We start from the raw sequence: 12,687 nt of genomic DNA, 5'->3' as shown, positions 1-12,687 counted from the left end.
AGAGAGTCCTGGATTGTTTCCTTAGCTTTTTATTTGTACAAAGAGACATAGCGGGGAGTGAAAAATGAATGCAAACAAGAACGCTGCTCCGGGGAATGGGGAGCCGTAGCTGCGAGCTCCGCTAGCCACCCCATGAACAGCACACAGCTACAGGCCAAGTTTTACATCCAATAAAGGACCAAGAAAAATCAGCGATACAGGACTCCAGTCAAAAAAACAAAGGATCAGAAAGCAACAGAGCAGTGTTACCTTGCCTCCTCACTCATGTTTCGCTTAGGTTAATAACTAGATCTGTTCTAGGCCAGCCTCCTACTGTCCTTTCACTAACAGACCAGCAGTGAAGAAAATACCCCGTTGCAATGACAGTGGTCAGTGTCCTTTAAAACAAACTGAACAGAAAACGCACCAGATGCAGCACAAGGTTTTAGAGAACAGGTCAACACAATTGTTCTGGAAAAGTTAAGTTTTAAAACTCTGAATAAATTACTAGCCAAAACACCCCTATGTTAAATACCAAAGTAATACTTAGTAAGCAAAATCCAGTTACTAATAGCAGTGCAAAACAAAATAGCAGCATTTGTATGCAAGTGTGATTTCAGTGTAAACACTTGGATTTATTACTGAAAATGCATAGAATGGGGTCTGTCTGGAGCTTAAATGCAACTGGGGAGCCTGAGCCCTGCAGTCTCGAGCATCTCCCTGCTTGCAGGCTGCCATCTCCAGCAGGACAGTGACCTGCTCAGGAGCACAAATCCACTGGCAAGGAGAGGAGCCTTTGGCACAAGCTGGAAACCCTTGCCCGCACCTCGGTTTGTAACAGTTCAGCACGGCTGTCTGGGGCTATTTAGCGAAGAGTTAAAGCACGTAATGTCAGGAATGAGGAGCCTGTCCCTGAACAGCTACACCAGCACCTGCTCGAGCTCCAGCATTTCTGCTCAAGAGGCAAGCACGTACCAGACCCCTGCAGCAAGTCGCTGAGCCTTCTGCCTTCAGACTATTTTTAAAGGCTGCACTACAAACCCTCCAGACTCGGCATTCAAGCAGGGAGCTGAATTAATCAGAAAGCAAAACAAGACGTGGTGGCACGGAGCACACGGGCCTAGGGTCAGACAGCAGTGTCAGCAGCCTGGCCGCGTCCTCGTGCTGACCCAGGGTCCCCAGTGCTCCCCGCAGCCTGCCAGGCTCTGGGTGCACCCAGGCACCCGGGATGCTCCCAGGGCGTCGTGTCAGCTCCCGTTTTGCTGGGGGAGAAGGCGCGATGCTACAGACCCCACTCGATGCCCAGCGGCTTCGCTGCGGGGAGGCAGCCTGCCAGGCTTTCCAGTAGTGTCGCGATGGAGCCAGGCGATGCTGAGCGGGCGAAGAGCTGCGCACCCATCGCCAGGGCATCCCCCGTGGCTGGCAGGTGGGATGGATGGGTGCCAAGCGGGAGAACCAGGTGGGACCGATCCCTCGATGGAGCCATCCCGCTCCGCTACCGCCGCCGGACTGGCTTGTAGACGCAGACGGCCATGAGGATGATGGTGAGCAGCAGGGCGCTGAGGATGCTGCCCAGCAGCACTGCGGGGGGAGGCACGTTAGGATGTGAATCCCCCCCGCCCCTCCCCCCGCCCCAAATCAGCTTTTAAAATAAAATATGAATTCAGGAACGCCCAGCACGCCGCTGCTTACCCAGGTTCTGCTTCTGCAGCACGGCGTAGGGCCGGCTGCGCTCGGCCGGGCCCGGGGCCAGCAGCGCCAGTGCCGCCAGTGCCCAGCGCCGCGCCGCCGCCAGCGCCATGGCCCAGGGTGCCGCGCCCGGGCCGGCCCGCCCCTTCCTGCCCCCCCCTTCCTGCCCCCCCCTTCCTGCCGACCCCCCCCCAGCCCTTCCGCCACCGCGTGGGGGCCGCCGGGCTCGGCCCGCGGTGGCATTGCAGCCCCCCAGCCGCTGCACCCTTGTGTGCCCCTGCACCCCCGTGTCCCCCCAGCCCCATGGGTCCCTGCACCCCCGTGTGTGTCCTTCGGCCTCGTGTCCCTGCACCCCCGTGTCCCTGCACCCCCGTGTGTTCCCTGCACCCCCATGTGCCCCTGCACCCCCGTGTCCCCCCAGCCCCATGGGTCCCTGCACCCCCGTGTGTGTCCTTCGGCCTCGTGTCCCTGCACCCCCGTGTCCCTGCACCCCCGTGTGTTCCCTGCACCCCCGTGTCCCCCCAGCCCCATGGGTCCCTGCACCCTTGTGTGTGTCCCCCAGCCTCATGTCCCTGCACCCCCGTGTCCCCCCAACCCCATGTGTCCCCACACCCCCGTATGTCCCCCACTGGTCCCTGGACCCTTGTTTGCCCCCACACTTCCCTGTCCCTCCAGCCCCATGGGTCCCTGCACCCCTGTGTGTCCCTGCACCCCTGTGTGTCCCTGCACCCCTGTGTGTCCCCACCCCCATGGGTCCCCCCATCCCATGGGTCCCTGCACCTCTGTGTGGCCCCCAGTCCCATGCGTCCCTGCACCCCTGCGTGTCCCTGCACCTGTGTGCCCCCCAGTCTTGCGGCCCCTGTACCTGTGTGTACCCCCCAGGCCCCCCCATGTAGACCCCCAGCAAGCAAACACCCACCCAGGGCTGCCGCCTTAAACTCAGCTCTTCCACCCCCCCTGAGGATAGCCAAGGTGGGGGTGAGGCAGCCCTCCTACTCCCTGCGGAGACCCCAAGGATCTGGCTGGGTTAATGCCACCCCAGATGGAAGCACACAGGGGTGCAAGCACAGCCCCGTGAAACCAGGGCTGGAGACAGAGAAGAGCCACCTCCTGCTTTCCAAACAGCTTTATTTTGTTGCATCCCTGTTTTTCCCAGGAAATCAAGTCCCATGGCCATCTGGAACACGAAGAAGTGCAAAGTGCTTTGTGCTGAGTACAGGCTGGCCGCTCCCCAACAAGCTCTAGCTCCCACAGCAGCTCCGCAGCGTGGCTCTGCCTGGTCACCGGCCACTCAGTGCTGGAAGCTGCCCATGGGATGGCTTTGCGCTCCAGGAGCCAAGAACAACTGCTGAAGCAAACGTTTCTGCAGGAAAGGGAGACCCTAACCCCTGCAGGAGAACTGGGCCACCTCCACCTGGGCCGCAGCCGTGCCCCCATTGCATCTACCTGGAGGTTGCTCCTGAGTGAAGGGTGCTTGTGGCGGAGCATTCCTGATGTCCCTAAGCTGCAGCCTCAGTCTTACCTTTAGGGGGTTTTGCCTGCAAAATGAACAGGGGCATCTTACTATACTAGAGACAGGGGACAGCCCAGGCAGACGGTCCTGCGCTGCTCTGCTCAGTCCCACACAACCAGATTCATTGTTTGAGACCCCAACTCCACCAGCCATTTGAGATCAGGCCTTAATAACAGATTTTTTTCTCCCTCCAGTAGGATGGCACAGCCCTTGGGCAGGTCACTGAGCTAGTGAACCTCTGTCCTCAGTAAGCCTTGGCCAGATAAAGCTGAAGATGACCCGAGCTAGGGCTGGCAGTTCTGCTCTGCAAGGGCCTCCCAGCCCGCATCCTGCAGCTCCCCGATTCACCAGAGCTGGGCAGTGCCGAAGCCTGAACCACACACGGCAAGAAAATCTGTCACTGAATGGCAGCGACAGCGCTGACACAGCGCCAGGGCACACCCTGAAGAGCTGCCCTCTCTCCATGTGGAGCTCGGCCAGATTTGGTTCAGAAGAGGGTAAACAAACATGGAGCTGGGTCAGGGTTTCTACAGTAAGGTCCCCTGGAGGACTCCTTGCTGTCTAACAGCAGTTGAGGTCACGGTGCAGCCTTCCCTGCAGTCCGGGTGCCAGCTGGGTCCCTCTCTTCCACCCTGCTGCCACTTGCTGTTAAACTTGTAAGGGTTTAATCTCCGTCACATTCAGTTCAGACCAGCCAAGCCCAAGAATCAAAGTCTAAAAACTACTCCACCAGGGTTTTCTGAGATCTTGTGAACTGAATTTTAACCAAGGGACAGAAAATATTTAAAACCGCTTGCAAAACTTCACTCCAACCTCATCCCTCCAAAGCGGCCCCATCCTTACCTCCTCGAACTTCTCCTTCCAGTAGAAGTCAGCCTTCGCATCCAGGTAGAGCAGAACCAGGTCACAGACCACCGTGGCCTGAAGACAGACAAATGCAGCAGGGCAGTCAGCAGGGAAAGTCCCCACCCTGGCCCCCACCAAGCCCTGCAGGTTGGGCTCGCTGCCCCCAGCCCAGGCTACTCAGGTGGCTCCACCAGGTCCTCCTGGACCTAACCTGCTCCCCTTCGCTGTACAGGAGGTTAGCTATGATCATCTGGGCTGCAGCACATGGTGGCTGGTCCAGAGGAGAGCTGCTGTCACAGCCACATAAGGGACTGGGACAGAAGAGGGGGCAGGTTGGGGAGCCCAGGCTCCCCGTTACTCTGCTGAAAGGGATGAGCCACAGAAGGGGCTGCCCTGTCTCTAGGAATGCAATGCCATGTCCGTGCTGGAGCCAGACACTGCCTCCCTTTAGAGTTGGGGGAGAAACACAGGAGTTGTGCTCTCCTGCTGGCCAAGACCGCTGGAACAGACTAACCAGCAACACCTCAGCAATGCACCTTCCCAGGGTCAACCCAAACACCCAGCCTCCACGAGATGTGCCCCTGACGGCACTCAGTATCCTTGATCTGGCAGTGTCATTACTGCTAACGATCACAAACAGGAAAACGGGAGCTAACACCCTGCCAGACAATCTCCCCTCCCAGGCTGGCAGGCACCCAGGAAGCCTTGTACCCAGGCAGGCAGGGGAACAAACAGGTAAGTGGCAAAACCCAACCCACAGATCAGAGGAAAAGAGCGTATCTGGAGTACTCACGGCACCAAAGAACGCGATGCCAGTGCCAAAACTCACAGCAGCAGGAATTATGCTGAACTTCCCAGCCTGGTGAGAAACGGGAGGTGGAGGGGGAAGACAGTGGGTAGAGAGTGGTGAGAGGGCTGTGGGACAAGCCCCACTGTGCAGCGTGCTTAAAGCCAGGAAGGTGCTGGAGGAAACCAGGGTCATTTCTCCGTGCCCAGCTGTAGAAACCTGACTGCTATTGCCGTGACTCAAAACCCCTCTGGCTGTCAAAGAAGGGACTGAGGCAGCTTGTGACTCGGTGGCAGCAGAGGTTACCGTGGCCCACCTACTCCTGCCGGCACAGCGTGAGCCTCCCTCTTGCTGCAGAGCCCCACCAGCTGCCACCCATGGAACTACATCCCGGTGAACAGCAAACACAGCCCTGATGTGATGTGCCCCTCTCTGCGTGAACGCGTCCGGTATCTCTGAGGAAAGAGATTTTGGGGTTCCTGCCTCTCTCCTGGCTATTCTCTCCTGCTCCACACCTCCCAGACCTGGTCTCACTACCCAGAAACGGTGCACCCCATCCTGCACTGCATGCTTTGCCCTCTTCAGGTGAAAAGGCCACTGCTAAGCACGACACACCGTCTGTGGGACATCTCTCAGGGCAGCAAGTCTTCTCAGCGCAGCCTCCACCTTGCAGCCGAGTTCTGAGTCTGTTGGTGATGCTGCGCAGACTAGCATCAGCCACAATCATGCCCATGCCTTTTCTCTCCGAGGGTACAATTAAATAATAAGGACTTAATTGTCCAGATTCAGAAAAGTTCAGGTTAATCTTTGCCAGGGTGCTCCCACCACAGGACCCTCACAGATGCCCACAGGCCCTCTGCCCAGACAAGCTCACCTTGCCTGCAGGGCCCAGCACTTCACAACACCCATGTCAGATCCTCAGCAACAGAAGCCTCCCTGCTCAGGGCATTACCAAGAAGTTTCTCTTCACACGGGAGGGACCATTTTTTCCTGCTCTGCTTGCAAAACTCTGGAAAGAGGTGAAGAGCTCACCAGGGTGGGGAGAAGCGATGCCAGCAGGAAGCCATGCAGCCCGCCAGCTGCAGGAGAGGGCAGCAGCAAGTGGTGTGCAGTCAGCCCCGGTGACGAGACTGCCAGGACTGCGCATGCAGGGTCTGCAGAGGAGACGGTACCTGGCCATGCACAGAGATGTCAAAGCGGATCCCGTAGAGCTTCAGCAGATTCCGGTAGAGCCGCCGCTGGGAATCCCAGTAGTAGGAGGCAGTTCTGCAGGAGACATTGGATGTGGCTCAGAAAGCTATGGCAGCTCTGCGCAGGCAGTGAGGGAAGAGGGCTGCCAGCGCTGTGCGATTGCTGGGGCCACTGTGTGCCTGTACACCGCTTGTGACCTCCAGCAGGCTGCGACACGGACGACGCAGGTACTGCCACGACTCACTAGCTTGGCATCAGCAGGGGGACATCACTGTCTGCTCAGCACCAAGCCTGGGGTCACTGGAAGCATGCAGCTCCCAGTGCATCCCGTTCAGGGTCAACATGAGTGTGGACAGCCACATGTCCCTGCTCTCAGGCTCCAAACAAAGCAGAGCTACAAGATGGGGGAAACTACCATGGCACCTAAGTACTGACAGACCCTGCACTGAGTCTCCACATCTCACTGTCTCTGCTGCTCTGAAGAGCATCAATCAGGAAAAATGAGATTCCAATTGCCCAGCATCCTCACCTAAAATTGTACCTCCTGTCCTGCAGGCTGAAGGAGTACTGTGGCTGGCACTGGGCAGCAGGGTGATCCAGGTCACAGTCCCACTCAATGCGAACTCCGATGCTGCCCCCCTGCAAAACACATTTTATTCCAGGAGCAGCACGGGAACACAGATTTGCTGAGTTCTTTACTGTTCAGACATTCACAGATCACACATTCCCTAAGCATTTCAGGGGTCAGCCCTGTCCCCTGCCCCTTGCCTACATCCTTGGGGAATTTGAAGTCATCCTCCATACTTTAGAAACAAAACCAAACAAAAACCACAAAGTACCAGCAGCGCAAGGTCTCCAAAGGTCTCTCCAGCTGCCTCCACCATGTCACGGACACGGAAGACAGGACAGGAGCGGTTGAAGAATGGATCATACGTGCAGCTCTTGAAATAGGTGGGGTCATTGGTCTGCAAAGCATTGCACCTGAGACAGGAGAGAGGGGGAGCTGTCACGGGTTGAGTGGGAAGTGGGAGGTCAGGGAGCCGTGCTGCACAACTGAAAAGGAGACCCTCCTGCTCGAGTGGGACCACTAATGCTCCTGCTCTGGGGGGAGATAGTCATTGCCTCTCCTAAAGCCTCTGTTGGAGAAAGGGTGGAGGGAAGCCAGCCCAGAGGAATCACACACGGAGGTACCATCCTTTACAGGACCTGCCATGGTCCTTCCCCTCCCAGCAGCTCTCCTCTACCTCTGCCTTTGCACATCTCCTTTCTTGCCCAGCACCTAGCTCCCACCGCCGTGAGATGTAACACTAGCCTGAGCTAGCACTCCAGGGGCGATAGCAGGGGCAGTTCAGCCGCCCCAAGCCATGCCTCCTGCCAAAGCAAGGCAGCACAGCCAGTGCAGCCCTTTACTGGACCTCTGTGAAACCACTTTGCAGGTACTAAACCGCAAAAATATATGAGGTAAAATGAGAATGACTGGCCTTGTCTGGCTCTGTGGTGCTCTACAGAGGCAGACAGACAACCGTCCCCTTTGCTGAGGGCTCCCCATCCCATTGCTCTTACATGTGTAAACACAGGTGTCAGTGAAGCAACTGGCACTCTCCTGACCACACCATCCTGACCCATAACTGCCCGAGCCACCACGTATCCTGGATGGCACACAGCTTCCTGGATGCCTCGGCTGCTCAGCCCCTAGGCAGACACGCTCAGCACAGAGGCTGGACTAAGGCTGCACGCACAGTCCGGCCAGAGGAGTGGCATACTTACTTGGAGAAGTTAAATTTGGTGAAGTGGACAGTATTTTTTATAAAAAGAGTGAAATTCTCCGCCTCAGCCAGAAGAGGTTTCCTGGAAAACAACCACCAACGAACTCAAATTTTGCACAGTGGCCAAGGCATGTCCCCATTCCCCTTGCTCTGCAGTCTCTTCCACAATGCCAGTTCTGCTACAATGGACAGTTGCAAGAAATGCTCCTGCGTAAAGTTCTCGGGGTTTAACTGACCAGTACATCAATGTCACATATCTCCCTGAGCCTGGCTGCCCCTTGGGCAAGTATGATCAGGCTCCTGCTTACACAGAGGGAAGGAACCAAAGCTCTCAACGCCTGCTGTCCCTTCACCCTGTGCCTTACCTGGGCACAGTGTTGTTCTCCACAGGACACCAGCCATAGATCTCACAGGTGGAATGGGTGGTGTTGAACATCACACATTTCCCAGTTTTTATCCCTAAAATTGAGACAACGTATATCATTCACGATTCCTTTTCAAAATGTCTTCTCTGCAGCTCCTCTCCTGGGACAGTGCCCTGGCCACAGGCTTGTCCTGGCCTTCTCAAAACTTGAACAACAAAGGCAACCCTGGGATAATCTCCAGTGTTTTCTCCACCCAACAACTTCCCTATGAAACCTTCCCTTCAGGCTGAATGACAGAAGCTGGTGTACAAAGACAAGCAGCTACCTGCTGCTGTCAGCACCTGTCTGTCTATCACAGCCTCTCCTGCCCCGCAGCTGCTGATGCCACCCGCTCCTGGGATGGGAACACAATGAGCTGTGGTGATGCAGCACACAAAGCTTTGGCAACTGACTTCCTGGAGCTGAAACACCCTTTCCCAGCTGAACTCACAGGGGCTGCTAACATTAATCAGCATGAAATAAAAGCCAGGTTTTATTACAAGAAAACATATCAATCACATGGCACACTGGTTTCAATTCCAGCAGCCAACATCAGAAACAAAGCACCCCTGTATTTGCTGTCACAACACCTTGTGCCCACAGCACCTGCTTGTCCAGCCGTGACAGGTCACTGTAAGATTTTGGGAAGAATAAAAGGCCGGAGAGCTCTTCCGTGCACACTTACAAGAAGCACTGAACTCGGGCAGTCAGGCACCTTTGTGGGTCTGTGGTTCTGTTTCCTACCAAACATGAGTAATGAAATGATTGGGGTTTTTTTTTAGCAAAGCACTTAGTACCGTTACCATGAACCACCGGGTTTCCCACGGGACAGTCTGCGTCTTCTGTGCACACCGCATCAAGAACCGAGGGGCTCTGAGAGAGGCAGAGAGAAGCACTGTTACTGGGCTGCGCAGCTGCCTGAGGCCACGTGGTCACACATTTCCACGCTACGGCTCCTGTTTCTCCAAGGATGTCCCAAATGCTTACAGAAGACATCTCCCATGTCCAGAACCTGGGCAGTCTCCAGCCAGTGAGGAGAGAGGCATCTCTGAGGAGCAATCCTTCCAGCCTGCCTCCACACTCTGGGGCACTCGCCTCAGAGGTGGAGGAAGCCTCAGGAGCTAGCTTGGACCTTTCGGTTGGGACTGGGAACAAGCACAGCTGGGTTCAAGATGGCCTTAATAGCAGAACCCATCAAGCACCTTGCAAAATGCCACCCCAATTCTCGCAGGGAAGAGCTGAAGAAACCCGAAATACAGCATAACACAAGTTTTACAAGAGACACTGAAAGCTTCACCTTCACTCTCGACCCACCTGATTGCCAGTAGCAGCAAAAAGTTCCTATTCAAACACAGAGAGATGATGGCAGGTGGTGAAATGTGAGAAACACCTTGACGCAGCTACTCCCAGGCCACCACAGGAGTCACCAGCCTGTCAGAAACCCACTTCCCTAGGCCCAGAAGGGCACAGAGGCCCAAAGGCAGGTGACGAAACCCCAGTTATGGAGTCAGAAGAACGGGAGAGTCTGTCCAGGCTCTCCCAGGATAGCCTCAGCCTCTTGTTCCAGGTGTGAAACCCACCACAATGAGCAGAGAAGTGCCTTAGGGCTGGGTATGCCTAGGGGTATGGAAATCATTACTGGAAGCAGAAGAGCAGCATTTTGGGATTGCACAGGACATTTAGGGGATGGGATGTTTAGGGGAGGAAGAAAAGGCATGGAAAAAGAAGGATCTAGGTCATCTGAGAAGGAACCATGATTGAAGTGAAATGATCCCTTAGTCCCAGAGCTTCCATCCAGACAGAGTGGATGTACTGACTGTCTAATACCTTCTGGCTCTAAGTCTCTGTGGATCATCTTAACTTTCAGAGCGCCTTGCAAATAGAGGCAGAGAGTTTCCAACTACTCAAAGTATTTGAGATCAACATTGAAAGGTCTCCCCAAGAGGTAAGTCACAGATCAGCCACAGATCTGAGCTCAACACAGATGTCAGCTGCTAAAACAAACTGTCCTGCGTTTGGGTGCTGCCTCTGGCCCCAGCCAGCCTTTTCCCTGGTCCACCACCACAGGATACTTTGGTGATCAAGAATATGCAGAATTTCCTGCAAAGTCAAAAGCTGTCTCTGCTAAATCTTCAATGTCAGCTGCAGCCCCAAAGCTGCAAACTGAGAAACTACTGGATATAGCAGCACAGAGTGAAGGCTGTGACAGACACCCAGACACACCACAGCACTGTAATGGGATGAAAGGCTCTGCTCTCTCTGTATCCTTGCCTACCCACTGCAAAAATAAGATCCAGAGATGCCCATAACTGCCTGTGAGAGCGCCCTGAAATGCTCTGTGGTATTTCACGTCTTCCCTGGGGACATTCCTGCAGCTATCAGTACTTGAAGAGCTCTCGATGTTTTAAAGAAGGATCACTAGTACTATTTTTTCCCCCTGAACCAAAACCAGGATTGCCCCTCCTCTCCAGCCCATGGGCTGCGTTTGAAGAGCAGCTCATCCTGGCAGCCTGCAGCTCAGGGCAAGCTGGGAAGCAGGGTCAGGCTAGGAACAGCACAGCCGACCACAGCAAAAGCTGAAGAGACCATTAGAACAAACAGTGCTTGGCTCAGACACAAGGTGCCAGCAGTGCCTTAGCTTTTAAGCTTTTAAGACATTTGCTCCTGTCTGCCAAGCAGGGTCCAGCTTTGGGAGAGTTCAGTTGAAGAGCTGGCCTGAATCCAGCCTTAAAGGGACAATTTCTTCCACAGGACATATACCACTAAGTGCTAGCTGACTGGGAAAACACCTAGACCTTGCACTCCATTCCTCCTAAAATTAGGTCACCAAACCAGAAAGGATACCAGTCCTGCAACTGAGAGTTGTAAAGGAACACACGACTCAGGCATCCACAGAGTGCGTGCAAAAGCATCAGGAAAAATGGCAGAGCACAGGTAAAAGCATGGAGCAGCAGGTCAAGAGATCAAGAATATATGTGAGACTTCAGGTTCCTGGTGACAGGCAGTGCTGATGTCAGCCGCACTGCGGAGATGGAACAGCATCAGGGCAACACAGCTCTGCCTCCCCAGAGCAGCTCCTGTCCAAAGGCTGCAGAAAGCCTGTGAAGATCATATGGTGTCACCACCCCCCAAAGAAGCCCAGAGAGCAGGTGAAGCCCCACCAGTGTCCCTTGTCCTTCTGGTCACCACAAATGATTCTAGTCAGATCACTTGGACACGTCTTGGTTCATGCAGATATGACAGAGGAAGTGCAAACGAGCAAGTAAGACCTATGGGGCAATGAGAACGAGGAAAACCAGTTTTGTTTGGAATGAAAATCCATCTCCCCCCTTCTGTGTGGTCTTGCATTGCGGCACTGACCCGTTTTATAGCTGGACCCCCCCCCGGGGCTGGGCTGGGGCCAGCACAGGTCACTTACCTCGGGGCAGGTGCCTTGGGACTGCTGTGCCGTAGCAATGAAATTGGTCACCAGAAAAAGCACGTTCTCTCCCTAGGAAGCAAGCAGGGACCTTCAACAAGACATTTACACCACCACACCCCCCAGCAGCAGAGCAAACAATATATTTTTTCTTTTTTTTTTTTTTGGTTTTGCAATTTACAACCTTAATTTCGCCTTTGCCTTTCCCAAAGGGCTGGCACAACTTCTGCCAACCGCCCCGCTCCCCTCAGCTGGACATGGGGGAGCTGGGCTGTACATGGGAGGGGGGCACGGACGTACCAGGGGGGAGTGTGGGGGGGTGGGGTCGGGCCGTACTGGGGGTGTGGGGGGTCAGGGTTGTACCCTGGTGGGGAGGGGGTCAGGGCAGGGTCGTACCTGTGTGGGGGTCGGGACTGGGTCGTACCTGGGCGGGGGGTGTGCGGGTGTGTGGAGGGCAGGGCCGTACCCTAGGGGGTTGGGGCATGGCCGTACCTGGGGGGGGGACGGGACGGGACATGGGCCGTACCGGGACGGGGGGGGCGGGGGGAGGCGCCGGGCCGGGCCGGGCCGTACCTGGGGGGGCCGGGCGTAGTCCGCCGCGTCCCACAGCCGCCGGCCCTTGCCCACCGCCTCGGCGACAGCCGCCCCCTTCATCTTGGTGACCACGGCGGCGCGGGGGGCACGGTCGGTATCCTGGTAGCCCTTCCGTGCCAGCAGCACCCACCTGCGGGGGGGCGAGGCGCGCTGAGGAGACCCTCGGCCGCCCCAGCACCTCAGGCAGGAGCCGGGCCGGGCCCGCGACCGGCTGACCGCGGCGGGAGGGGACCGCCCTACCCGAGCACGTAGCCCAGCACGCCGAGCTGGAGCAAGCGGTGCAGCAGCCCGACCCGCCGGTTCCGCGTCAGCGCGAATTTCACCGTCTTGTAATCGAGGAGGGCCCCGCACGCCCGCAACGGCGCCTGGCTCCTCATGGCGGCCTGCGAGGCACTGCGGGCGCTTCCCGCCGCGGCCCCGCCCCGGCCCCGCCCCGGCCCCGCCGCGGCCCCGCCCCGGCCCCGCCCCGGCCCCGCCCCGGCCCCGCCCCGGCCCCGCCC

The 12,687-nt window shown here is 56.5% G+C and overlaps 2 protein-coding genes across 13 annotated transcripts; both read right to left on the bottom strand.

The window, feature by feature from the left end:
* Positions 1-13: 13 nt before the first annotated feature.
* On the bottom strand, positions 14-1,808 carry C1H12orf76 (chromosome 1 C12orf76 homolog). The gene is made up of 2 exons (XM_055708307.1): positions 1,672-1,808; positions 14-1,560 (listed from the first exon to the last, which is right to left on the bottom strand). The coding sequence occupies exons 1-2, from the start codon at positions 1,778-1,780 to the stop codon at positions 1,475-1,477; spliced, it is 195 nt and encodes a 64-aa protein (XP_055564282.1). The 5' UTR covers positions 1,781-1,808; the 3' UTR covers positions 14-1,474.
* A 970-nt stretch (positions 1,809-2,778) lies between these two features.
* On the bottom strand, positions 2,779-12,602 carry P2RX6 (purinergic receptor P2X 6). 12 transcript variants are annotated; one of them, XM_055728450.1, is made up of 12 exons: positions 12,428-12,602; positions 12,167-12,317; positions 11,594-11,665; positions 8,973-9,048; positions 8,137-8,230; positions 7,773-7,853; positions 6,845-6,986; positions 6,535-6,644; positions 5,987-6,080; positions 4,239-4,886; positions 4,025-4,102; positions 2,779-3,206 (listed from the first exon to the last, which is right to left on the bottom strand). In XM_055728450.1, exons 1-12 carry the CDS (start codon positions 12,562-12,564, stop codon positions 3,168-3,170), a joined length of 1,722 nt encoding a protein of 573 aa, XP_055584425.1. In that variant the 5' UTR covers positions 12,565-12,602; the 3' UTR covers positions 2,779-3,167. The 12 variants fall into 12 exon arrangements, 8 of the variants coding, with proteins under 8 accessions (XP_055584425.1, XP_055584447.1, XP_055584407.1 ...); XM_055728472.1 differs by having other exon boundaries at positions 4,821-4,886; XR_008735427.1 differs by lacking the exon at positions 2,779-3,206 and adding an exon at positions 5,689-5,823 and having other exon boundaries at positions 4,033-4,102; positions 4,821-4,886.
* Between the last annotated feature and the right edge of the window lie 85 nt (positions 12,603-12,687).

This window comes from Falco cherrug, chromosome 1, assembly GCF_023634085.1.
Source record: "Falco cherrug isolate bFalChe1 chromosome 1, bFalChe1.pri, whole genome shotgun sequence".
NCBI classification, from domain to species: domain Eukaryota; kingdom Metazoa; phylum Chordata; class Aves; order Falconiformes; family Falconidae; genus Falco; species Falco cherrug.
The sequence above is the reverse complement of the archived record's forward strand: the minus strand, read 5'-3'. Positions and strand labels throughout refer to the sequence as shown.